Here is a 26,727-nt window from a genome sequence, read left to right as displayed (position 1 = left end):
CCTCCCCCGGCTTGGTAAATTCACCTCTTCCTCCTACCCCACCAGGAGTGCTAGCTTGGTCCCAACCCTTTCACTCCCTCTGAAGTTCTTGCAAAGGCTTGAACAGAAGGCCAACTCGAGTCCCCAGAGAAACTGTTTTACTTCTTCCAGCCTTCCCCAAGTTGGAGCCCTCCAGATGTGTTTGGACTTCAACTCTCATCATCCCCAGCAGGCACGGCCACTGAGGTGATAGGAGTTGTCACCCAATACATCTGGAAGGAACCAGGATGTGGACAGGTGGTCCCATTTTAAATTACAGCGTGGTCAAAAGCCTTCCCCGTGATCACATTAGCAGCATTACTAAAGGGATTAAAACATGTGTGAACTAGACAGGTGTATGCAGGGAGTAGATCTCCAGATGATTTTGGACTTCAACTCCCAGAAGCTCCTGCCAGCATGGCCAATTTTCAGGGACGCTGGGAGTTGAAGTCCAAAACATCTGCACATCTACTTTCTGCCCACCCCTCAATGAGTACATTGAGTGGATCTTACAGAAGCTCCAGAAATCTTTTGGCTCCTATCAACAAGTTGAAGTCCCTCCTATTCATTGGTACCAGTTGTCCACCTGCCTGCCCCCCCCCCCCCGACACTCTCAGCAACATTCATTGGGAAACAAGTCTGGATCTTTTAAACTTTTATTCCTCTTTCTTTCAAAAATGGACGAGCCGAGGACTCTTCCCTTACTTCCCACTAGCCCCAAGCATACCCAGAATTAAGTAAGATGTAGCCCAAACACATGGGTTGATCTAGATGGGGCAGGGGGGATATTAAAACAGTAGAATCCATGGTTGTGGATGGAACAGGCAACCCCCCCCAGCCCCCCCGCCCCCAATACTGGCCTGCATAGATCAGCCGCATCGTGTTTCAGAATCAGAGTCCTCTCACATACTTCCTGGTGAAAACCCCAGAAGACCACCTGCCCACCCTGGTGGAGCAGAGGTGGAGCAGGCCATTTTGGCCATCATGCAAGGCACCTCATCTCACCATGGAACGGCATCCGTGTGAGCCCCCAGCCAATAGCTTATTGCTATCACTGGGACACACAAAGAGAAAACAAGATCCAGAAATGGGAGGTGGAGGTGGAGGTGGAGGCAGGAATACAGCACAGCCTCAATGGAGGTGTCAACATTTAAAAAAGAATCTGCAATGCTCAGTCTTCCAGAGCCTCATGAGGAGGGGCGGCTGGACTCGGTCTTCGGCGCGCTCACGGTCAGATCTGTTGTCATCCAAGCGGGCAGCCACTGTGAATGAGGACAGCCGGGAATGGCGCCCCGCCACGGAGAAAAAGCCACCAAGACAGCCAATGGCCCTCCAGAGGTCAAGCCCACAACAAAGGCCAAGCACAACGGCTCCTTTTGAGGTTGATGGGGGCATGGAGTGTGCAGCCATGGTGCCAATCTCCTTCTAAAGCTGTGAGCGCCTCCGCCTCCTCTCTCCCCCACCATTGAGGAGCACAAGATCATCACTGGAGGGAAAGCTGAAAAAAGAAGGGGGTTCAGTTGTGTTGACTGGCCAGATCTTGTGTGATGAACTTGCGCAGGCGGTCCAGGTACTGGCTGTAGAGTTCGATGTCATTGTGTCCGGCCCCCTCCACCCAGAGGGGCTCCACAGCCTTGGGGCAGCGCTCGTAAAGGGCCAAGCCATGTGAGAAATCGATCACCTCGTCCTCTGTGCCGTGGATGAAGAGGACAGGGGAAGTGATGCAGGACACCTTGTCTATGCTGTGGGAGAGAAAGGAAGACAGGGAGAAGCCACTTGACTCAGTCCAGCATCACCTAACCTGACTGCGAGGGGCTGTCTGCGATCCCAGCTCCTGGAACCTTCTGCATGCAGAACAGGCGCTCTACCTGTTGAGCAATGGCCCCTCTGGCCAAAAGGAGAAAAGCACTGCTGTACGTGTAGACTTGTAAAGGATGCAGCTGCCTTGTACAGAATCCGTCCAGCCCAGGATCATCTTATCCAGCCTTTCTAGCCATTCCTGGCCTCGAGTCTCCAGGCGTTATGGAGCTACCACTCCCATCCTCGCTGGCCATTGGCCATGCTGGCTGGAGATGAGGGGAGTTGGAGTCCAACCACATCTGGGGACCCCACGTTGGGGAAGGCTGCACCACAGGTGCTCCATCACCGAGTTATGCACCTCCCCGAAAGACAGGAAGGGGCCCTGTACCAGGTCAGACTATTTGTCCAACAACCCTGGTACTGGCTACTCTGACTGGTGGCAGCTCTCCAGAGTTTCATGGAAAAGCCAGGGATTAAACCTGGTTGTTTCTGCATGCAAAGCGTGTGCTCTATCACAGAGCTATAGCCTTTCCCCTAAAGCCCTGCCCAATTTGCCCCGCCACCCAGCTGATCAGCCGTCAGCTGGAGGGTGGGGAACAGATCACGGTTTCCGTGCTGCTAAACAGGATCGCTGTGGGAGGAGAGAGTGTAAACTCACTCCCCTCCCTCCGATCCTGATGCAGAGATTGCTGCTTCCTCACTGCTAATAGGGGCCCAAAGTAAGATTCTAGTCCTCATGGTTCTGAATAAAGGGCTGATTTAAACAGGAACATAGGAAGCTGTAAGGCCCCAGGCCTGTAAGTAAGCTAATAGTGGTTTAGAGAGGCTTAGAGATCCATAATGCTCTCTGCTTTGGTTCATTAGCTGCAGTTTTCTTGCTAGTGGGCCTCTTAGCTTGTAAGATGAGTCAGAGGCCGCTATGGCCCCCTCAGCACATTCCGTGCTAACGAGCTCTGGTACCGTTTATCTCATCAGAGCCTGGGATGTGCCTGAGAAGTGAAGCTCTGCTTATCTTGAGCCACAGGTGTCCATGCTGAGAAAATTACGATAGTCTCGCTTCTGCCAAATATGTTACTATGCACTGTTAGGCTATGCTGGGAAAGTTGTAGATGAGCTCTAATTAATGCTTGCACCCATCATACGACCTCACTGCTATGCCTGAATAACATGTATGATATAAAAGTCATCTTGTGACAGAGTTCTGAGTTCTGGGTTCAGAGCTGTTGTCTGATCCAATGATTGGGTACACCTGTGTGCTGTAAGTACTCCATAAAGTCTCCTTGTAAGCAAGGCTGGACCTGACTTATCACTTTCTTGGCACCTCTAAATTCTGGAAGCCCATGGCTGGGGCATACAGAAGCCGAGTCAGATCGTTGGTCCATCTAGCTCAGTAATGTCGACCCTACAGGGTCTCAGACAGGGGTCTTTCCCAGTTCTACCTGGAGATGGTAGGGACCGAACCGGGGACCTTCTGCATGCAAAGCAGGGACTCTGCCACTGAGCTATGGTGGGTATCTTTACTGCCAATTTGCCCCAAGTCCACTTGCAGCTCCTTATGGCAACCTCCCTATGGAACAAGGAGCTGGTACCTAGACTCCTGCCAGGAAAAAGGCTGCCAGGAAAAAGACATCCCTAGCGAGTGACATCATAGCTTTTGGTGCGTTGTAATTGTTAAGGTGCTTTGGGAGCCAACCTTGGCCAAAACCTGGGAGTACGAATAAAATAGAATAAACTGAAATAACTGATCAAATATTTAGCCACCAGTTTTCATTCAGAGCAACAAATACAATCAATATTTACAACCCTCGCCCTGCTATGTTGGCGGGGCATGCATATGAATTAATAAATGAACTAATGTTTGAAGGAACTTGGAGGCGGGCTGGGCTAGGGAAACATGCAAACCCTAGGAGACTTGGCCAAGGCCCTTACCTCAAATCCTGTCCTCACTCATATGAGTTCCAAGGCCATATTCTTACTAGCCCAAGGACTTACTTTGGGAAAGCATCAAAGCAGTAGGTCTTCTTGGTCTCAGGGAAGGCGACGCGCATGCCTGAGGTCAGGGGTGAGTGCAAGATGACTGCTGCACATTCGTAGCGAGAGGCCAGATCCACCGTGGGTACCGTGCCAATGCTTTGCCCGTACAGAATTATATTTTCGGGACTGATCCCGTATCTAGGTGGCAGACAAGGCAGGAGAGAGGAAGAAAAAGGAGCCAAAGGCAAATATGTTCATGATCACACACTGAACAACTTTCACAAACTTGCAGTATTGCTCAAGCAAGTGCTTCCTGACAAGGAACCTCCTTCTTCACCTGGAAGAGAAAATCACTTATGGAATTCGCTGCTCCAAGATGAGGCGAGGGTTGCTGGCTTTAAAAGGGGACTAGACAACACCATGGAAGAGGACGGGGCTAGCAATGAGTATTCTCCTGGAGTATGGAGCAGGACTTCAGCATCTAGGGGGCTGCCTAAATCTGGGTATGAGATGCCAGGGACAGGCAGTTTCCATTGCGCTCTTCTTTGTGTGTGTGGGCTTTGGGGAGGCATCTGGCTAGCTACTGTTGGAGACAGAACTGTGCACACATTATTCTCCAGAAGTCCCAGTTCCCATCAAGGAGAGTGACCCAGAACCACCAAGTGCAGAGGCAGCCTACCAGCTACCAGGGGACAAAGAGCAGGTGGTGGTGGTGTGTTATCTTCATGACCTGCTTTTAAGTTTCCCAGATGCGTCTGGTAAGCCATTGTGGGAATAGAATGCTGAACTAGAGAGCTCTTTTTATGTCCTTCTATGTTCTAATGGAAGGGGGGTCTATCAACCTTGAGAGCTAAGAATGGATCCCCCATGTTGAGGGGCAGTCTACCTCTGAATAGCAGATGCTGTTGACAAACAGCAGGAGAGTGCTGTGGCTGTCGTGTCCTGCTTGTGGTCTTCCCAGAGGCATCTGGCTGGTCCCTGTGGGAAACAGGTTACCAGACTAGATGGACCTCATCATCTGATCCAGCAGTTCAAACATACTTATGAAAAGCCCTGCAGCACTTAGGAAAAGCAGCACAGAACAGGTTGTGAATGATACTATAAACCTTCTCAAGGCTCACCTGGTGCGCAGTGCCTGCCAGGCGGCATCGACATCCGTGTACAAGTTCTTCTCTGAGGGCTTCCCTGTGCTGACACCGTAGCCTGAATAGTCATAGGAGAAGATGTTGCAGCTGATCCGGGTGCCCAGGCTGATGTAGAAACTGCACATTTGGCCTAAGTCCACAGCATTGCCGTGTGAGAACAGAACTGTGAACCTGGAGGAGAGGCAGAGATTCAGTGAGAAACGACAGGGTCACACCATGTCCCCACACAGTGATAAACTCCCGAGGATGTAGAATGGACTGTACTGCTTCAGAATGAAGGTGTGGGGAGGGAGCATATTTTCAAAAACTTCCCTATGTAAAAACAGGAACAGCCTCCTTACAAGTAGAAAAATAGCACAGCAGCGAGAGGGCTGGGAAAGAACCCCTTTCCCTGCTATGCCAGCTCTCTACTTGCAGGGAATTGATTTTTGGGACTTAAAAAAACATACTTTTAAAATTAATTTTTTATTGTAAAATTTCATCCAAAAAAATTCATAAAAAGAATGAAGAGGGAAAAAAGAGAGAAAAGGCATCGTATACATACATACATACATTTGTATACTGTATATCCATATCAATGAATACATATGAAATTCATATATGTGAAAATACAACTTTCTAGTAATTATGCATAAGCTTCAAAAAAGCAGACCAGATATCCAAATACGTATCCATTTGAAGGTGGCGTCTACATGTCACCCAAATAATGAAAGCACAGTCAGGTCTTCAATCCATTGTATTATAGGAAGTGAGTGTTTCTCCTTCCAATGTTGTAATATCAATCTTATATCAAATAGCTCCTACACAAATGGCGGCCATCAAGCTGTCAGGAGCGCCCCAGCTGCCTCTTAAAGTCCCCTCCAGAGCCCAAACAAGACCAGGGATTCTCTCCAAGGCTTTATTCCTTTACAGCTTAATGACTCTTTCAGATGCTAATTGCCAGCGACTAAGCAAGGAACTGCAAAGGGTATCATAGCAGAGTAACCTAAACTCCATGTACGCAGTTGGTCCCCGTTTGGAGAAGGGCGGGAGAAGCTCTGAAACTTATGGGCTAGGAGGGGTTACCCGTGGGGCATTGGGGCGCAGCCGTTGCCATAGCGCCAAGCAGGCTGAGCGCCTCCTCTCGGCGCACTCCACCTCGCGCCTCTCTGCGCGCCGGCGCCTTGCGTCCAGCAACAACCGATCTCCCGCTCTTTCGCTGCCAGGGTCACTATCTCTCTCAGGAATGCGAGCAGGGGGGCCTCTCCCTGCAGCTGCGCCTCTGGGAGACGAGCGGCTCTTCTCCCACGGGTTACAGCTCTTCCTCAGAATCAGAGCTGCTTTGGGGCTCTATGGGCTCAGTTCCAACCCTTACACAAGCACACAGCATTAATGTAGCGTACTTGACAGCTTGACAGCCACCGTTTGCACAGCATCTATTTCTGGAAACACAGGAAGTCGCCATGGAGACCCCCTGGAACAAGAAGATGTCTCCCAGCATGCATCCCGAAGGCCCAGGTAAGGAGCTGGGGGTTCACGCGGCAGGGGCGTCCGGGGGGGGGGGGCTGAAGCAGGATTCAGCCATCTGAATTCCGCTTTGGCTCTGGAGGCTGAAGACCCCCCCCCCAAAAAAAACAGCCCAAAGTGGTTCGGGCCTGCCTCGGAAGCCCCGAAGCGGCCTCTAAGGCGGATTGGGGGTCCCTGCACAGCCCAAATGAAAATAAAGGATTGCTCTGCCCAATACGTAGAATCATAGAATCATAGAATAGCAGGGTTGGAAGGGGCCTACAAGGCCATCGAGTCCAACCCCCTGCTCAATGCAGGATCCAAGTCAAAGCATCCCTGACAGATGGCTGTCCAGCCTCGTCTTGAACGCCTCCAGTGTGGGAGAGCCCACCACCTCCCCAGGTCATTGGTTCCATTGTTGTATTGCTCTGACAGTCAGGACGTTTTTCCTGATGTTCAGCCGGAATCTGGCTTCCTGTCACTGGAGCCCATTATTCCGTGTCCTGCACTCTGGGACGATCAAGAAGAGATCCTGGCCTTCCTCTCTGGGACAGCCATCCTATCTCCCCTCAGTCTTCTCTTCTCAAGAGTAAACATGCCCAGCTCTTTCAGTCTCTCCTCATACGGCTTTGTTTCCAGTCCCCTGATCATCTTTGTTGCCCTCCTCTGAACCCTCTCCAGCTTGTCTGCATCCTTCTTAAAGTGTGGTGCCCAGAACTGGACACAGTACTCCAGATGAGGCCTAACCAGTACTGAGTAGAGGGGAACTAGTACTTCCCAGGATTTGGAAGCGATGCTTCTATGAATGCAGCCCAAAAGAGCATTGGCCTTTTTTGCAGCCGCATCCCATTGTTGGCTCATATTCAGCTGGTGATCGACAACAATTCCAAGATCCTTCTCGCATGTCGTGTTGTTGAGCCACGTATCGCCCATCTTGTAACTGTGCATTTGGTTTCTTTTTCCGAGGTGCAGAACTTGGCATTTCTCCCTATTAAATGCCATTCTGTTGTTTTCTGCCCAGCGCTCCAGTCTATCCAGATCACTTTGAATTTTGTGTCTGTCTTCCAAAGTATTAACTATCCCTCCCAATTTTGTGTCATCTGCAAATTTGATCAGCATTCCCTGCAACTCCTCCTTCAAGTCATTAATACAAATGTTGAAGAGCTCTGGGCCCAAGACTGAGCCCTGTGGTACCCTGCTCGTTCCCTCTCCCCAGTTTGAGAAGGTCCCATTGATAAGCACTCTTTGAGTCCGATTCTGTAGCCAACTGTGGATCCACCGGATCGTTGTTTTATCTAGCCCACTTTGAGCTAGTTTGCTCATCAGGAGATCATGGGGCACTTTGTCGAAAGCTTTGCTGAAGTCGAGGTATATGATGTCCACAGCATTCCCACGGCCCACAAGGGAGGTGACTTGATCAAAAAATGAGATCAGATTCGTCTGGCAGGACTTGTTCTTGACAAATCCATGTTGGCTTCGAGTAATCACGGCATTGTTTTCAAGGTGCTTCCAGATGGATTGCTTGATCATCTGCTCCGGAATTTTCCCAGGGATTGATGTCAGACTGACTGCTCTGTAGTTCCCAGGTTCCTCTTTTTTACCCTTTTTGAAGATGGGGACCACATTAGCCCTCCTCCAGTCATCTGGCACTTCCCCCATCCTCCATGATTTCTCAAAGAGAATAGACAGTGGTTCTGAGAGTTCTTCTGCCAGTTCCTTTATTACTCTAGGATGCAGTTCATCTGGCCCTGGAGATTTGAACTCATTCGAAGTAATGAGGTGTTCCTTGACCATATGCCTATCGATCTCAAGCTGCAATCCTGCCCCTTCAGCCTGGACTTCGCCTTTGCCAGGAGGGTCATAGACCCTCTTTTGGGATAAGACTGAGCCAAAGTAGGAATTGAGCACCTCTGCCTTTTCTTTGTCATCTGTTACTGTTTTGCCATCATTATTTAATAGCTGAACAACCACTTCTTTCCTCTGTCTTTTACTATGCACGTAGCTGAAGAAAGCCTTTCTGTTGCTTTTAGCCTCCCTCGCTAACCTCAGCTTGTTCTCAGCTTTAGCCTTCCTGATGCCATCCCTGCAATTCTGTACTACCTGCCTGTATTCTTCCTTTGTTGCTTGGCCTTCCTTCCACTTCCTATATGTGTCCTTTTTTGTTTTCAGGTCATCTCTAACCTTTTTGTGAAGCCACATTGGCTTCTTCTGTTGTCTTCCACCTTTTCTTCTTGTTGGAATTGTTTGTGATTGTGCCTTGAGAATTTCCTTTTTTAAAAGCTCCCACCCATCTTGGACTCCTTTTCTCATTAGAGTCGCTTGCCAGGGGACCTTCCTGATCATTGTTCTGAGTTTATTAAAATCAGCTCTCCGAAAATCCAGGGTACGCGTTTGACTACTCTCGGCTTTTGCTTCCCTTAGAACCAAGAACTGAAGTACAACATGGTCGCTTTCCCCCAGAGTTCCTGTCACTGCTGCTTTATCCACTAAGTCATCTCTGTTGGTTAGGATCAAGTCAAGGATAGCCGATCCTCTAGTTCCTTCCTCTACTTTCTGTAGGAGGAAGTTATCTGCCACACAAGTCAGGAATTTCCTGGAGGGGCCATCTTTTGCAGGATTTGTCTCCCAACAAATATCGGGGAAATTGAAGTCCCCCATTACTACTACAACATGCTTCCTTAAAACATTGGCTATTTGCTTTTCAAAAGTTTCATCCTTGTCTTCTCCTTGATTGGGTGGCCGGTAGTAGACTCCGACCACCAGGTTCCTTTTATTCTTTGCTCCATTTATTTTGATCCAGATGCTCTCGATGGGGCTACCAAGCTCCTCCTCCTGTATTTCTGTGCAGAGATATGTATTTTTCACATACAGTGCAACCCCTCCCTTTCTGTTCCTCCTGTTCTTTCTGAACAAGTTACATCCTTCAGTTGCTGTATTCCAGTCATGAGAGTCATCCCACCAAGTCTCAGTTACACCTATCAAGTCATAATTTCCCTCCTGTATTAAGAGTTCAAGTTCATTCTGTTTGTTTCCCATACGCTGAGCATTAGTATATAGATACAGACTTACTAGTATACTTACTAACTTTAAGTATCCCTTTTGTATATCATCGGGCATTGTATTGTACTGTTGTTATTATTATAAACAATTATATTATTATAAACATTATATTATTATTATTATATATGCACTCAATAAGCTAGTTACTCAGGAAGAGGGCTATGCTAAATGTCCCTCCCAGATATGCCGTTCTCCCCCTTCTCTTCACACCCTTAAATAGCTCTTGATTAGCATCCACAAGTGAGTTTGCACTAGGGATGTACGGATTGTGTAAAATCTGTTGTGTCTGTGGTTTGCAGATTGCCAGGCGCCTTTCATTCCATCATCCACCCATTGACAGAATTTGATTTTTTTGTTTTCTGAATTTGCGCAAAATGTGCAATTGCGCAAATTTGCATTTCCACAAATGTGCAATTGCGCAAATGTGCAAATCCCCCCAAAATGCTCATTTCACACTTTAGCCTATGGGGGAAATATGCATTTTTGACTGGGGTTCTTTATTTTGTGTCTTTTAATGATGAAATTTGCACAAAGTTGGGGAAAGTCGGAAAGCCAATGTCAAGGGCTCCTTGGAGGGCTCTCTCAGTCTAATCCAGTAGCCAAGTCCAGAGACAGACAAAGGGATTCCTTTCAAAGCTTTATTCTTCTTTTCCAACTTAACAACTATACCATTTGCAACTAGATCTGAGCAGCACAGTACCTATGCCCTACGCTGGAACAGTTGGTCCCCGTTTGAAAGGGAATTACTGGCAGACCCCTGAACTTAAGGACTATGGAGAGTCCCTCCCCTTTTCCCTTGGATCCTCTGGGCGCAGCCGTTGTTTGCGCGCCAGCCGGGCACTGCGCCTCCTTTCCGCGCCCTCCATCTGGCGCCGCTCTCTGCGTCTGCATCACGCATCCACCAAGTCTGCTTCCCGTGCTCGGTCACTCCCTGGACTGCTATCTAAGCTAGGAATGCTGGTGGGAGGAATCTCCGTCAGCTGTTGGCCCTGGGAAAGAGGAGCGCGCTCCTCTCCCAGGAGTGACTGCTCTTCCTCAGAATCAGAACTACTCTGGGATTCTATGGGCTCAGTGTCCACCCTGACAGCCAGTCCACAAGTCTGAGGAATCCACCCAACAGGGGGAAAGTGGGTGCGCTGCATGATCTGGAGGTCGGATTCATGAAAATCCAAACTCATTTGGTTCTGCTGCGGATTTCTCCAACATCCGTAGTTTTTACCTTGAAATTCTCAGCAACAGCTTTGCAAACTTCTTTTATTTGCACTGTAACTGACACTGTAATGGATACAGATTGCAATAGCATTCATCCCCCCAAAGGTGTTTTTTTTTTTTTTTTTAAGAGGGTTCAATTTGCATTGGGGGGATGGTATCTTATAGGGCCAAACTCTACACTGGATGAGTCTCAAATTACCTGAGCATACCACCCCATCCTTCAAATCCTACCTCTCCCACAAAGAGTTTGGTTTTAAAACACCTGAATCCTCAGCATTTGCTCACATCTCTCCTCTGCCCCATTTATTTACACGCTTTATAAACTTATTATACTTGGTTTATCCCTTCTTCCACAGAGCTCAGGGTGCCATGCACGCTTCTCCACACCCTGGCCATTTTTATCCTCACAACAGCCCTGTGGCTGACATACAGTGACCAGAGCAAGCTCACCTGGTGGATTTCATGGCTAAACCTGGATGTCCTCACTGGTTAGAATCCAGTGCTCTAGCCAGTGCACCACACGGGCACTCTCTGTCGTTCTTCCCCTGCTGTCAGTTTTAAGGTTGTAGGCTCCTCAGGGACAGAGACACTGTCTACTTTTTTCCTTATGAGGCTTGGTCAAGTGCCAAGTGTAGTGTTGGTAAGAAGATATAGAATACATCAAAGCTCAAAGCAATTAGGAAATGTAAACCTGAGGGAAGGGGACGAGGGGGAGAGTTTGGGAGTGAGGGAGGCCTGTGTTTCCAGCAGCTCCCTTAGCACAAGTCATCTGCAGCCAAACAGCAATGGTGGCCTCGCCAGGAGCCAGCCATGGCAGGTGGCCAAGTCTTTTAATCCCTTTGCAATGCCACCTGGTTCCACCCACCTGCAAGCCAAGATGCAGAACCAGCCAGGAAGCATGGAGAAGCAGACTAGATCCATCTCTTGGGGAACATCCAGAATTTGTGGTACTGTCTCTCCCCATTTTATCCTCACAACAACCTCAGCAGGTAGGCTTGGCAGATGGTGAACAGATTCTCCCCCCCCCCCGCCCCCGCAAGTTGCTTACACTCTCAAGATCAATCGTCAGCTGAAAGGATCAGAGACCAAGTGTACAGAAGATCTTTCTCTGCCCATGACCCTGGAGAACTTCTGCCAGGCAGCAGGAGACAATACTGGCCTGGATGGACTGACAGCCTGACTCAGTATAAGGCAGCTTCCTTCTTATTATATTCATTATAATAATATTCATTTATTATTCTTTTCATTCCTTATTATTCTAGTCATTGACCAGGTCTCATAAGGAAAAAATAGACAAGAGTCTCTTCCCCTGAGGAGCCTACAAGCCTACAATCTTAAAACCAACAGCAGGGGTAGAACAACAGAGAGTGCCAGTGTGGTACAAAAAAATACAGCATTTGGCATTTATCAGGCACTTAGAAGTGGTCAAACCTCATTGTGTACAGGATATCTGCAATCCATAAAGCAGGGGTGCAGAACTTCAGGCCCGGGGTTCAAATCCAGTTCTCTGAGGTACCCTGAATGGCGTTTGTGCAGGTTTTTCCCTCATTCTATGAGGCTGAAATGTATCTCCTAAGCTTACTGGCAGGAAGAGCTTTCAGCTTGTATTTTTGCCCCACCCACCACTGGAACACACACCCTGAGAGCTTCTTCAAGGTGGAATCTGACCCTCAGGGTCAAAAAGGTTCAACACCCCTGTCATACAACAACCTTCTACGGCTGTTAATAACTTAAGGGAAACCTGTAGCTCAGTGGTACAGCATATGCTTTCCACAGAACATGTCCCAGGTTCAAATCCTTGGCATCCTTGAAGTTTCAGTCTGTTTCCCTCCTCCTAGATGAGCAGAGCAGAGGAAGCTGCCCCAGCTGGTCTAGGGGCTATACAAGCAAGCAAGCTCCCAGAGAGCAAGCAAACAGGGGGAGCAAACAGGAGTTTGGCAGAGGAGACAAAGAGGAGTGTGGAAGAGGAGACAAAGGCAAAGCATGGGACTCTGTTGTTAACCTCCAGTGAATAGAGGACAAAGCTGAGGCTATTCCAGTACCATCAGAAAGCTAGAAACGAAAAGGGAATAGAGACCATGGAAGGAAAAGACTCTCCAGCAGTGGTGACCCGCAAGGTGTGTGCAGTGTTTGTTTTCTTGCCTGAGATCAACATGGCCTACACCTGCAACAGGTGCAAGTCGATCACGCTGCTGGAAGAGAAAGGAAGAGGACTGGAGCGGCGAGTGGCGACCCCCCGGGGAATAAGAGAAGACGAAGAGTTCTTGGACAGAACAGGGGAACTGCAGCAGCAAAGGGAAGACCAGAAGCTTGAAGAGCAACAGCAAGATGAGGCAGTGGGAAATGCTGAGGTGAAGAAAAATGGAGTAGAGGATACTCCTTGGAAAAGGGTGACAGGAGCAGACGAACTAGACGCCACTCGGCACCAGTGGAGGCAGTGGAACTAGGGAACCGATTCCAGGTACTTGCGGATGAGACTGGAGGACAGCCTGCAGAGGAAGAATCACAGGGGAACCCGCACGAGAGCGAGCAAGAGGCTGAAGGTCAGCCAAGCAGAGGCGATGAAACCCAGGCCTACAACAAGAAGAAGAGAAGAGTGGTAGTAGTGGGAGACTCCTTGCTGCGTGGGATCGAGACCCAAGTATGTCGCAGAGACCCATGGACTTGCCAGGTATGCTGTCTCCCAGGAGGACGGATTAGAGACGTGACTGAAAGGTTGCCTGCACTCACAAAGCCCACTGACAGGTATCCCTTTCTTCTCATCCATATGGGAACAAAAGATACCGCCAAGCGGAGAAATCACGTCAGACTTTGAAGCTTTGGGAAGGAAACTCAAGAACTTTGGGGCCCAGATAGTTTTCTCATCCATCCTTCCAGTAGTTAGAAGAGGGATAGAAAGGGAACGAAAAGTACTCCGGGTGAATGACTGGCTACGAAGGTGGTGCCGGCGCGAGAGATTTGGATTCTGGGACCACGGGCTATACTTCCTGGAAGATGGGCTGTTGGCAAGGGATGGGTTACACCTCACAAGGGTTGGGAAGAATGTGTTTGGCCACAGCATGAAGAACTTCATCAGGAGGGCTTTAAACTGAATCCTACGGGGAAGGGAGGTGTAAAGTTGGGGGTAACAATGGACATAGGCTCATGCACTGCAACGGAGAGAACAGCTCTGATAGCGCCCAATAATAGTCTTCGGACACATGTAGGAAGAAAGCCAGACTATGAAGCACATGGTCTTCGATGTCTATATACTAATGCCCAGAGTATGGGAAACAAACAGAACAAACTTGAACTCTTAATACAAGAGGGAAATTGTGACTTGATAGGTGTGACTGAGACTTGGTGGGATGACTCCCATGACTGGAATACAGCAATTGAAGGTTATAACTTGTTCAGAAAGAAAAGGAGGAACAGAAAGGGAGGTGGGGTTGCACTGTATGTGAAAAATACATATCTCTGCACAGAAATACAGGAGGAGGAGCTTGGTAGCCCCATCGAGAGCATCTGGATCAAAATAAATGGAGCAAAGAATAAAAGGAACCTGGTGGTCAGAGTCTACTACTGGCCACCCAATCAAGGAGAGGACGAGGATGAAACTTTTGGAAAGCAAATAGCCAATGTTTTAAGGAAGCATGATGTAGTAGTAATGGGGGACTTCAATTTCCCCAATACTTGTTGAGAGACAAATTTTGCAAAACATGGCCCCTCCAGGAAATTCCTGACTTGTGTGGCGGATAACTTCCTCCTACAGAAGGTAGAGGAAGGAACTAGAGGATTGCCTATCCTTGACTTGATCCTAACAAACAGAGATGACTTAGTGGATAAAGTAGCAGTTACAGGAACTCTGGGGGAAAGCGACCATGTTGTACTTCAGTTCTTGGTTCTAAGGGAAGCAAAAGCCGAGTGTAGTCAAACGCATACCCTGGATTTTTGGAGAGCTGATTTCAATAAACTCAGAACAATGATCAGTAAGGTCCCATGGCAAGCGACACTAACAAGAAAAGGAGTCCAAGATGGGTGGGAGATTTTAAAAAAGGAAATTCTCAAGGCACAATTACAAACCATTCCAACAACAAGAAAAGGTGGAAGACAACAGGAGAAGCCAACGTGGCTTCACAAAAAGATTAGAGATGACCTGAAAACAAAAAAGGACACATATAGGAAGTGGAAGGAAGGCCAAGTAACAAAGAAAGAGTACAGGCAGGTAGCACAGAATTGCAGGGATGGCATCAGGAAGGCTAAAGCTGAGAACGAGCTGAGGTTAGCGAGGGAGGCTAAAAGCAACAGAAAGGCTTTCTTCAGCTATGTGCATAGTAAAAGGCAGAAGAAAGAAGTGGTTGTTCAGCTATTAAATAAGGATGGCAATTGGCAATCCATCTGTAAGCACCTTGAAAACAATGCAGTGACTACTTGAAGCCAACATAGATTTGTCAAGAACAAGTCCTGCCAGACGAATCTGATCTCATTTTTGGATCAAGTCACCTCCCTTGTGGACCGTGGGAATGCTGTGGACATAATGTACCTCGACTTCAGCAATGCTTTCCACAAAGTGCCCCATGATATCCTGATGAGCAAACTAGCTCAAAATGGCCTAGATGAAGTGGATCCAGAGTTGGCTACAGAATGGGACTCAAAGAGTGCTTATCAATGGGACCTTCTCAAACTGGGGAGAGGGAACGAGCAGGGTACCACAGGGCTCAGTCCTGGGCCCAGTGCTCTTCCACATTTGTATTAATGACTTGGAGGAGGAGGTGCAGGGAATGCTGATCACATTTGCAGATGACACAAAATTGGGCGGGATAGCTAATACTTTGGAAGACAGACACAAAATTCAAAGTGATCTGGACAGACTGGAGCGCTGGGCAGAAAACAACAGAATGACATTTAATAGGGAGAAATGCCAAGTTCTGCACCTCGGAAAAAGAAACCAAATGCACAGTTACAAGATGGGCGATACGTGGCTCAACAACACGACATGCGAGAAGGATCTTGGAATTGTTGTCGATCACCAGCTGAATATGAGCCAACAATGGGATGCGGCTGCAAAAAAGGCCAATGCTCTTTTGGGCTGCATTCATAGAAGCATCGCTTCCAAATCCTGGGAAGTACTAGTTCCCCTCTACTCAGCACTGGTTAGGCCTCATCTGGAGTACTGTGTCCAGTTCTGGGCACCACACTTTAAGAAGTGGCAGACAAGCTGGAGAGGGTTCAGAGGAGGGCAACAAAGATGATCAGGGGACTGGAAACAAAGCCCTATGAGGAGAGACTGAAAGAACTGGGCATGTTTAGCCTTGAGAAGAGAAGACTGAGGGGAGATAGGATAGCGCTCCTCAAGTATTTGAAAGGTTGTCCCAGAAAGGAAGGCCAGGATCTCTTCTTGATCCTCCCAGAGTGCTGGACACGGAATCATGGGCTCCAGTGACAGGAAACCAGATTCCAGCTGAACATCAGGAAAAACTTCCTGACTGTTAGAGCAATACGACAATGGAACCAGTTGCCTAGGGAGGCGGTGGGCTCTCCCACACTGGAGGCGTTCAAGACAAGGCTGGACAGCCATCTGTCAGGGATGCTCTGACTTGGGATTCCTGCACTGAGCAGGACTGAGCAGGGGGTTGGACTTGATGGCCTTGTAGGCCCCTTCCAACCCTACTATTCTATGATTCTAGGATAAAACCTTTGAAAAACCAATTGCCAGTGTGTCAAGGAAGCATGATGGGGGACTTCAATTTCGCCGATATTTGTTGGGAGACAAATTCTGCAAAACATGGCCCCTCCAAGACATTCCTGACTTGTGTTGCAGATAACTTCCTCCTATAGAAAGTGGAGGAAGGAACTAGAGGATTGCCTATCCTTGACTTGATCCTAACCAACAGAGATGACTTGGTGGATAAAGCAGCAGTGACAGGAACTCTGGGGGTAAGTGACAACATTATACTTGAGTTCTTGGTTCTAAAGGAAGTAAAAGCCGAGTGTAGCCAAACGCATACCCTGGATTTTAGGAAAGCTGATTTTAATAAACGCAGAACAATGATAAGTATTGTTACCATGGCAAGCAACTCTAGTGAGAAAAGGAGTCCAAGATGGGTGGGAGATTTTAAAGAAGGGAATTCTAAAGGCGCAATTACAAACCATTCCAATAAGAAAAAAACGCAGAAGACAACAGACGAAGCCAATGTGGCTTCACAAAAAGCTTAGAGATAACCTGAAAACAAAAAAGGATTGCAGCTTGAGATCAATGGGCATATGGTCAAGGAACACCTAATTACTTTGAATGAGTTCAAATCTCCAGGGTCAGATGAACTGCATCCTAAAGGAACTGGCAGAAGAACTCTCAGAACCGCTGTCTATTCTCTTTGAGAAATCATGGAGGACGGGGGAAGTGCCAGAGGACTGGAGGAGGGTGAATGTTGTCCCTCTCTGCAAAAAGGGGGAACCTGGGAACTACAGACCACTCAGTCTGACACCAATCCCTGGGAAAATTCTGGAGCAGATGATAAAGCAATCCATCTGGAAGCACCTTGAAAACAATGCAGTGATTACTCGAAGCCATCATGGATTTGTCAAGATCAAATCCTGCCAGACGAATTTGATCTCATATTTTGATCATGTAACCTCCCTTGTGGACTGTGGGAATGCTGTGGACATCATATACCTCAACTTCAGCAAAGCTTTCGACAAAGTGCCCCATGATCTCCTGATGAGCAAACTAGCTCAAAGTGGGCTAGATGAAACAACGATCCGGTGGATCCACAGCTGGCTACAGAATCGGACTCAAAGAGTGCTTATCAATGGGATCTTCTCAAACTGGGGAGAGGTCTTGAGCAGGGTACCACAGGGCTCAGTCCTGGCCCCAGTGCTCTTCCACATTTTTATTAATGACTTGGAAGAGGAGGTGCAGGGAATGCTGATCAAATTTGCAGATGACACAAAATTGGGTGGAAAAGCTAATCCTTTGGAAGACAGAAACAAAATTCAAAGTGATCTTGATAGACTGGAGTGCTGGGCAGAAAACAACAGAATGACATTTAATAGGGAGAAATGCCAAATTCTGCACCTAGAAAAAAGAAACCAAATGCACAGTTACAAGATGGGCGATACGTGGCTCAACAACACGACAAGCGAGAAGGATCTTGGAATTGTTGTCGATCACAAGCTGAATATGAGTCCACAATGTGATGTGGCTGCAAAAAAGGCAAATGCTCTTTTGGGCTGCATTAATAGAAGCATAGCTTCCAAATCCCGGTGTTACAGAAATTTCAGTTGTAATATGTCTATTATGAAATTGCCATGCTAAACAAAGACACAGCGCCTTATCAGAGACTCAGGAATGCCAAGAATGTATTTACATTAGAGTACACAACTATCTCTCTGCTGCTGTCTCTCCACGCATGCTTGAGTGTTGAGGGGCGTTGTTTGTGCCAGCCAGACAAAGAAGTTAGTAGAGAGCAGGCGTAAGACAGCCCCCAGATACTTTGTGTATATAAGCCTCTGGATCACATTACTTAATCGTGATCTTTGTTGGAGCGTTAGCCCCAAAGGTTGCCTTATTCTGCAGAATAAAATTGTGTTGGACCAGATCTCTGCCTCCTCTCGTTCTTGGTAAACAAATGGAAAGTCTACCAGGGAAAGAACACAATTTTTGTAACACCGGGAAGTACTAGTTCCCCTCTACTCAGCACTGGTTAGGCCTCATCTGGAGTACTGTGTCCAGTTCTGGGCACCACACTTGAAGAAGGATGCAGCCAAATTGGAGAGGGTTCAGAGGAGGGCAACAAAGATGATCAGGGGAGTGGAAACAAAGCCCTGTGAAGAGAGACTGAAAGAACTGGGCAGGTTTAGCCTTGAGAAGACTGAGGGGAGATAGGATGGCACTCTTCAAGCACTTGAAAGGTTGTCCCAGAGAGGAAGGCCAGGATCTCTTCTCGATCCTCCCAGAGTGCAGGACACGGAATCATGGGCTCAAGTGACAGGAAGCCAGATTCCAGCTGAACCTCAGGAAAAGCTTCCTGACTGTTAGAGCAATACGACAATGGAACCGATGACCTAGGGAGGCGGTGGGCTCTCCCACACTGGAGGCCTTCAAGACGAGGCTGGACAGCCACCTGTCAGGGATGCTCTGACCGGGATTCCTGCATTGAGCAGGGGGTTGGACTCGATGGCCTTGTAGGCCCCTTCCAACCCTGCTGTTCTATGATTCTATGACCTCCAGGAAGAGCTGCTACCAGTCAGCATAAGCAGCATCATGCTAGATGGACCAACAGCAGGTTCCTATGTTGCTATCTAAATCAGCGCTTTATTCAGAACCATGAGGACTAGAACCTCACTTTATTTTTTAGAAGTAGTGACATAGCTCAGTGGTAGAGGACATATTCTGCATGCAGAAGATTCTGGGTTCAACCCCTGGAAACTCCAGGGAAAGAAACCCTTCTACCTCAATCCCCATACTGCTAGTCCGTGTGGGCCAATGGTCTGGCTCAGTATAAAGCCACTTCCTAGGCAGGCCAACATGATTACTGAAGATCAGAGGGGCTGAGAGGCTTGCATAAGGCCACCCAGTGAGCATGACCAAGAGGGGATTTAAGCTGGGACCTATGCAGTCCACAGCACAAGCTCTCAGCTCCTCCAGCTCTGATAATTTCACCAATGCCAGATGTGTGTGTGTGGGGGGGATTTGCATCTCCCCCCCCCCTTGCATTCCAAGCCCGGTTTTGACTTGGATTGCACCGACCCCTTTCTCCCATCATGTTTGCCCCCAGCACCTGGCATGCAGAGGTAGTTTGCTCCTGAACAAAGAGGTTCAGCTAACAGTTACTCACTGGTCAGCAAATCTTGAAATGCTGAATTATAGTGTTGTTGAGAGTATAATGCTTTGCATACATTAAAGGGCTAGAAGAGATGCCAAGTCATTCTGATCACAAAAAGTTTTTTTTTTCCCCTTGCAGATTTTTGGCTCAGCCCTGATGCTGCATCCACCAATTACAAAGAAGGCAGGAAATACCAACCAGGGAATGCTCTTATTTGGAGCCTCCATCCATCAAGCTAAGGAAACAGCTGTAGGGTCAACATCTCCCTCACTGCCCTTCTCTGGTTGCCACAATAACATACCCCATCACTCCTCCACCCCAACCTGAACACCCTTCATTGGGCCAGCTAGTGCTTCTACAAGTTAAGTTTGCTGATCTCAGCACCAAGCAGCAAAATACGAGTTTGCTTCTGGCAAAGCGTTTAAGTTATCCTCTAGCAGCCATACCTAGGGTTGCTAGACCTGGGCCTTATAAAGGCTCCAGTGCCTTTAAGGCTTGTGCAGAAAGAGGAATTTTGCCCCATGCCACTTCTCCTCCCCCTGTTGCACTGTGAGGGGGAAGGCTCACAACTCAATTCTTTTATATAAAGATAACTTATTATAATTATTCGCTATAACTTTTAAGCAATAATAATGTTCATAATAAGCAGCTTGTAATATAGACATTTCAAGGTTACGTGAATATTTGCTGCTTGTTTTAAACTGATTTCATTGCTACTGTTTTATGTTGCTTGCAAGCCGCTTTGCGGGCCCACATACGGGGCCGAAAAGCAGCAAATAAATATTTACATATATATTCTTTTGTTTTATATGCCACATTTACAATCTACCTGACTGCCAAAGCTCACAAGCGTTTCAACTTCACATAGACTCTCTCACAGCCCAATCCTATGTACGTTTACCCAGAAGTATGACAGCAATATTGCAAATAGCAAAGCTAAGATGAAATAATGTTTTAGAGAGGTCAAGGCAAGGTTTGAACCCACAGCTCATACACAAGCAATGAGGCACCAGCAGTTGAGGCACTTGGGATTTTGCTCTGGTGACCCTTAACGGCATCCCCAACCTTAATTAACCTTCATTTGATATTTTCTACCCCACCACTTCCTGGCATATGGAAGGGGAAGAAATGGAAGCAGTGACAGATTTTACTTCCTTGGGCTCCAAGATCACCGCAGACGGTGACTGCAGCCATGAAATTAAAAGACGCTTGCTCCTTGGGAGGAAAGCTATGGCAAACCTAGACAGCATAGTGAGAAGCAGAGACATCACCTTGCCAACAAAGGTCCGCATAATCAAAGCTATGGTTTTCCCAGTAGCAACATATGGCTGTGAGAGCTGGACTATAAGGAAGGCTGAGCGCCGAAGAATTGATGCTTTTGAACTGTGGTGCTGGAGAAGACTCTTACGAGTCCCCTGGACTGCAAGGAGGTCAAATCAGTCCATCCTAAAGGAAATCAACCCTGAGTGCTCACTGGAAGGACAGATACTGAAGCTGAAGCTCAAATATTTTGGCCACCAAATGGGAAGAGAAAACTCCCTGGAAAAGACCCTGATGCTGGGAAAGACTGAAGGCAAAAGGAGAAGGGGACGGCAGAGGATGAGATGGCTAGATAGCATCACCGATGCAATGAATATGGACTTGAGCATGCTCCGGGACAGAGTGCAGGACAGGAAGGCCTGGCGTGCTATGGTCCATGGGGTCACAAAGAGTCGGACACGACTGAACGACTGAACAACAACAACCCCACGGAACAAAACCCCAGCCTCTCTGGCAAAATAAAACATGGCATTTTATGTTCTCAAGGGGTTTGGGTCACTTTTGTTTCTGCACCTCATGGGTTTTCTATGTTATCATGGAAACTGGTCTGCAGGGGTAGGCCCAATCCAGCCAAGCCTCCCCCCCAGCTCCTTATGTGGCTATGCAAGCAGTCCCCAAACTAACAAGAGAGAGGGCCCATGAACCCACCACAATTTATGGCTCATATTTATCTGCCAAGCACCCACCCTGGCAGTGTTCAGACACCAGGTAACAGCATTGGATTAACTGAATTAAGCAGCTTTCATGGTGAGAACAGCTGGGCTGGTGTTTCTATGTTGTTCTGAATGTGCTCAGTTGATGGTGTGTGTGTGCGCACTTCATTTCAAGTGTGAATAGGAGGATGGCAAGAGGCCCAAAGTTTCTCAGGTCATTTTCCAAAAGGGGCCTGGCCTGCTACAGGTAGTTGCAAGGAACTAGGACAGCACATTTCCTCCCCACCAACCCTGGCACCACTAAGAAGGAATTGCCTCGTGGGGAGAGGATCACACCAGATTATTATCATCATCATTATTATTTTATATAGTGCAAGAGTGGGAAGAAGGTAGATTGGGATCTACTGGTAGATCGCCAGGTGATTTCAAGTAGATCAAAAAGGCTTTCTGAGTCCTAGCGGTTTAGAAACAGCAACAACACATTAGGCAAGAATGTTGTGGGGGAGGGGAAACAGGAGTAGATTTGAGCGTGAAAGGGTTTGTGTGCAAGCTGCAGTTCTGGTACAGAAAACAAATCCTTGAGCTTAGCATGTCCCAGACCTTGTCCCTCAGTTCTATGTCTGCTTTCTTGAGCTACTATTTTGCACCAGGCTCTAGTTGGTGGGCCTCAGAGTGCCACTGAAAAACAGGGTAGATCCCACAAGCTGAAAGTCTGCCCACCCCTGCTGTAGTGCCTTCTGTGCACATGACATTGTAGAAAATATAAGAGAGAGGGGATATAAATCAGAGCACCACTCCCTATAAACTTCCCGAACCATTGCCAATGCTCTTGACCAATCAAGTGGAGCAATTGGACAAAACACATTTTGGCCCCCAACTGAAGAACCTATATCCAAACCATCGGATATAAACTCAGGGGCTCCAGGACATTACTGCAACTGAGGGAAGGGAGACATAGATACCCATCTGTTGGGTCTAAGCCAGCCTTCCCCAACCCAGAGCCCTCCAGATGTGTTGGACTACAACTCCCATCATCCCCAGCCAGCTTGGGGACAACCTGATCTTTCAGATCCCAAACAACCTCCTCCCACTGCTGCTGCCCGGTGTTCCAACCTCACTCACCTAGCACCAGGAACGCAGCGGACATACATGCAGCTCACCCTGTTCCCCCGGCTGCTTTTGGTGAGGAACACGTCGATGGTGTCCAGCTCCCGTTGGGCGTACTGGAAATCAGCCCGATCTGTCAAATGGAGTTTCCAGCGGGCCATGGCACTGCTCCAGGGAGAGGTGTTGCCGGTGGTCCCGACAGGATCTGGTTCTGGGACGATCGCGTAAGTGGGCTCCGGGGGTAGGAATGCCAGTTTGGCGGCGATCCGGCCAGGGCAAGGCGGGCAGCAGAAAAGGCAGCAGAGTTCACTGACCGAGAGCCTGTTCATGGCAGAAACCGGAGATAATTTGGGTACCAGGCAGTTTTCAGGGAAGGGGTTGGGGAGAAGGAGCCTCAAACAAAATCAGGAAATTCAACTAGTTAAGAAAACAACTCAGCCGCCGATGAGCCAGAGGAAGTCTTTATGACATGGCCAGCCGGAACAACCGCATTAGGGGTCTCCCGCATTCCAGCGTAGGGGTTAAGAGTCCCAAAATCTCTGTTTGTACACGTACTTCACTACATGGGGTCCTAAAAACCAAAAAAGAAAAAGAGGAAAAGCTTTATTAAAAATAATGTATCACAGCCTTTTATGTATGCTCCTTGGAAAAATCTTGTTTATCAAGGGTTGATTTCAATGGATCTACCCTAAGCATCAATCCAGCCCAATGTCACAACATGCACATTTATATTATTTCTTTATATTAATATTTTTAGGCCACTTTTCTGCTGAAGGGCCTTCGGAGTGTTTCATTTTACAGTTGTTGTTTGAAATGGTTCACGGTTGCATTTTTTAAAATTATCGTAAGCCACCTGGAATCAATAGATCTAAGGATGGTATAAAAACCTCTTCAACTTCCTGCATCATCAGGGTGTTGAACTAGGTGACCTTTAAGGTCCCTTCCAGCTCTCTGATTCTAATATGCCTATTAAAAATGGTTTACAGGTTAAAACGGAGATGGGTGTCCTTCAGCCCACACCCACAGAGCTGACGTGGATTCTTCCAGGGGGCAGGGCTTGCCCTCAAAAGAAATATGGGAGGGCGAACAGTGCACCCTCCCGGAGGTCACAGCAGGAATGCAGGTGCAGGTGCACTTGGCAACTCTGCCAATGCTGGGAGGAGCACTGGGATGGTCTTTCTTCATGCAACTGTTGTCACTTCGGATGGGGACAGCAAGATGCTTATGAAGGAGGCGCCTGACTTGGCCAGCGCTGGCAGATCCACTCTTCCCAGTGCTGGTCGAGTCCACAGCACCAAGAAAGGCAAAATGGACAGAGTTTGGTCATGACACCAGTGGTCACATCCCACTGATGTCTTCCAGCCTGCAGAGACGATTTGGCCCCCACCCTAAAAATCCACACACACACACACACACAAAATACAAGATTAAAGTGATAAAATAAATGAATGGGAAAACTAACAATGCAAGCAATAGCGACACAACCTCCAACTATGAAAATATAACAAAAGGGCCAGGGCAATAAAGGGCTCAAAACTATGAAGGCCTCATCAAAATAGAACAATTATAACCAGTTGTCTGAAAGCATGTACTTTGGGCCCAAATGAGTCTACAGGGGGTTGGAGTTCCATAAGCCAGGTGAAAAGGGCCTGCCCCGTGTCACTACCAACCTCACTTCTGCTTGTGGCGGGACACAAAACGAGGCCTCTGCAAGGCAACTCACACACACCCCGACATCAGAAGGTGTACACACCTCTCATGGCAAGGTCCCTGCTCCCATGAAGAATGTGACCCGAAGACCATGAACCAACACACCCCTCTCCTGCACACACGCGCACACACAGAGCCTACCATCCAGAAGTTCACCTTCCTTTTTGCAAAGATACGCATGTGGAAGTGCTCGGTGGAATCTCAGGACCCAAGGGATGGCTCAATAAGCTTTCAGTGGTCAGGGCTTGAAGGTCTGGTCTAATTCCTCGACTCCAGTAACCTGGAGGAATTCAGAACCACAGCATTTCAGAGAAGGCAAAAGACTTTGCTGAATCAACTGGGTGACAGCCACTAGTGTAGATGGCTGAATGCCAGTTTGCTGGGGGGCAGAAAAAGGAGGGGGCAGTTGCCTCCAGGAAGCTCATAAGCAGGATGCTGGAGCCATCTGGCTGGCTCCAGTAGAAAGAGGGATGCTGATGGCACTTTGCTCTGACCCAGCAGGTTTCTTTTGTTTTTTTCAAAAAAGATCTGATAAATTCATGGAATCTGTTGGTGTCTGTTGCTAAATGGAACCTCCATATTCAGAGGTAGTTACCAGTGCTGGGGACAAACAGAGGATGGCCACCTTCCTTGTGATTTTCACATTTATGTATGTATGTATGTATTTATATATTTGCATTTATATCCCGCCTTTTTTCCTCTTGCAAGGAACCCAAGGTGGCTTACACTGTCCTCCTCCTCTCCATTTTAGCCTCACAACAACAACAACCCTGTGAGGTAGGTTGGGCTGACAGTCTGTGACTGGCCCAGTCACCCAGTGAGTTTCCATGGCCAAGTGGGGACTAGAACCTGGATTTCCCAACTCCCAGTCCAACACTATACCACCCACTAGACCAACGCTCTCTGGGCAGTTCACAAAAATTAAAACCCCCAAAGACAACATGATAAAACAGAATATAAAACCTTTAAAAAGTTTTGGAGCATCTGTCTGGCTAGTGTTGCAAACAAAATACAGAACTAGATGGGCGCTTTGCCTGATCCAGCAACCCTATCCTGACATTCTCCTGCTTGCCAGAGATGTTTGTGTTGTGTCTTGCACCAACATGCACTCCCATGCTCATTCTATCACTAGAATTCACACTTTCAAGCCTCTTTTCACAGCCACAAGGGCTAGCAACTTGTTTGTTTAAAACAACAACAGAAGCTGAACCCAACACAAAACATTGAACTTGGGGTTGAACTTGTGTATGTATAATCCTGATGGCCCCCCACACACACCCAGATGTCCCCCATCAGCTGGAGAGACTTGGTGCCCCCACTACAGACCTCTCCGCCTGTGCCAGGCACACTACAGTCCGCTGAGTAACACAGACATCCCAGAGCCACGTATCTCCCTTGTCACATCTATGCCAAACCATATGACCCACCGCAAAGCAAAGCATGTCCGCTCACTGGAAAGCATGCACCCCTACAGCAAGGAGAAACGCGCACACGAACACACAGCAAGGAGAAGCACGGACACACACAAATGCACAAAGGTCGAGAAGCAGCACACAGACACAGCACTAAGCACAACTGCGACTCTGTCCTCTGCCAACGGTTGAGATTAGGACAAAAGTTGGCAAAATGCACACACAAATCCACAGAAGACAGAAAACATTCAGCACCAGGGAAACGCGCCAAGCCACGACTCTCTCCCACGACTCTGCGCTCTGAGAAGGTGGGAGAGAAGGACCAAGACTCGCAAAGCACCCAGAAACAAGCAATTCTAGGCAAAAGAAGATCAACATGGAAATAGAAAATATATATATATATATTTATACATTTTATGTTTACAAATATAAAAATACAAAACACACGTAGACAAATACGGAAAGAAGAAACACACATAGCACGGGAGATAACCCCAAGGCCACAGTTTGTTTCCTTTTTCATCCTCTGCAGAGGTGGGCGAGAAAGATCAAGAGTTGTAAACCGCGCATATACAAACATGCAAATACACTCGCACCAGGGAAAAGAAGCACACGCGCACACAACGCCAGACATGCCGCGACTGGATGACCCAAACTTTCTGCTCTACCGCCGCCGCAGTAGGAGAGGAGGGTCCGGGCCGGCGGCGCACCCACTCGCACGCCCAGGAGGAGCCCCTTCCTCGCCGATCGCTCGCACGTACCCGCTCTCCAAGTCCGCAAAGTGGTCCGCACGCTCCACATTGTGCGCCGGGCCTGCAACTTGGAGCGGCTACTGCCGCTGCTGCGCCTCCCCTCCAGCCTCCCCTCCTCCCCGCGAGGAGGCGGATGTGACAGCAGCGACACCCGCGCTGGAAATGACGATGGAGGAGTAAGGAGGAGCCCGAGGAAAGCTGGAGGGAGCGCTGGGGCGCCCCAAATTGGGCGCTGCGCAAAAAGGCACGTGTTTGGAGCCAGTTGTGATCCCAAA

General features: G+C 48.1%; 1 protein-coding gene across 1 annotated transcript; it reads right to left on the bottom strand.

Moving 5' to 3' along the window:
* Positions 1-666: 666 nt before the first annotated feature.
* Positions 667-26,539, bottom strand: LOC146334055 (alpha/beta hydrolase domain-containing protein 17A-like). The gene is made up of 5 exons (XM_084825119.1): positions 26,462-26,539; positions 22,594-23,149; positions 4,914-5,108; positions 3,811-3,990; positions 667-1,760 (listed from the first exon to the last, which is right to left on the bottom strand). The coding sequence occupies exons 2-5, from the start codon at positions 22,905-22,907 to the stop codon at positions 1,535-1,537; spliced, it is 915 nt and encodes a 304-aa protein (XP_084681245.1). The 5' UTR covers positions 22,908-23,149; positions 26,462-26,539; the 3' UTR covers positions 667-1,534.
* Between the last annotated feature and the right edge of the window lie 188 nt (positions 26,540-26,727).

Source organism: Heloderma suspectum, chromosome W (assembly GCF_057233095.1).
Source record: "Heloderma suspectum isolate Gila_16-S chromosome W, 16-S_ref, whole genome shotgun sequence".
In the NCBI taxonomy this organism is placed as follows: Eukaryota; Metazoa; Chordata; class Lepidosauria; order Squamata; family Helodermatidae; genus Heloderma; species Heloderma suspectum.
This window is presented reverse-complemented; position numbering and strand designations above follow the sequence as displayed.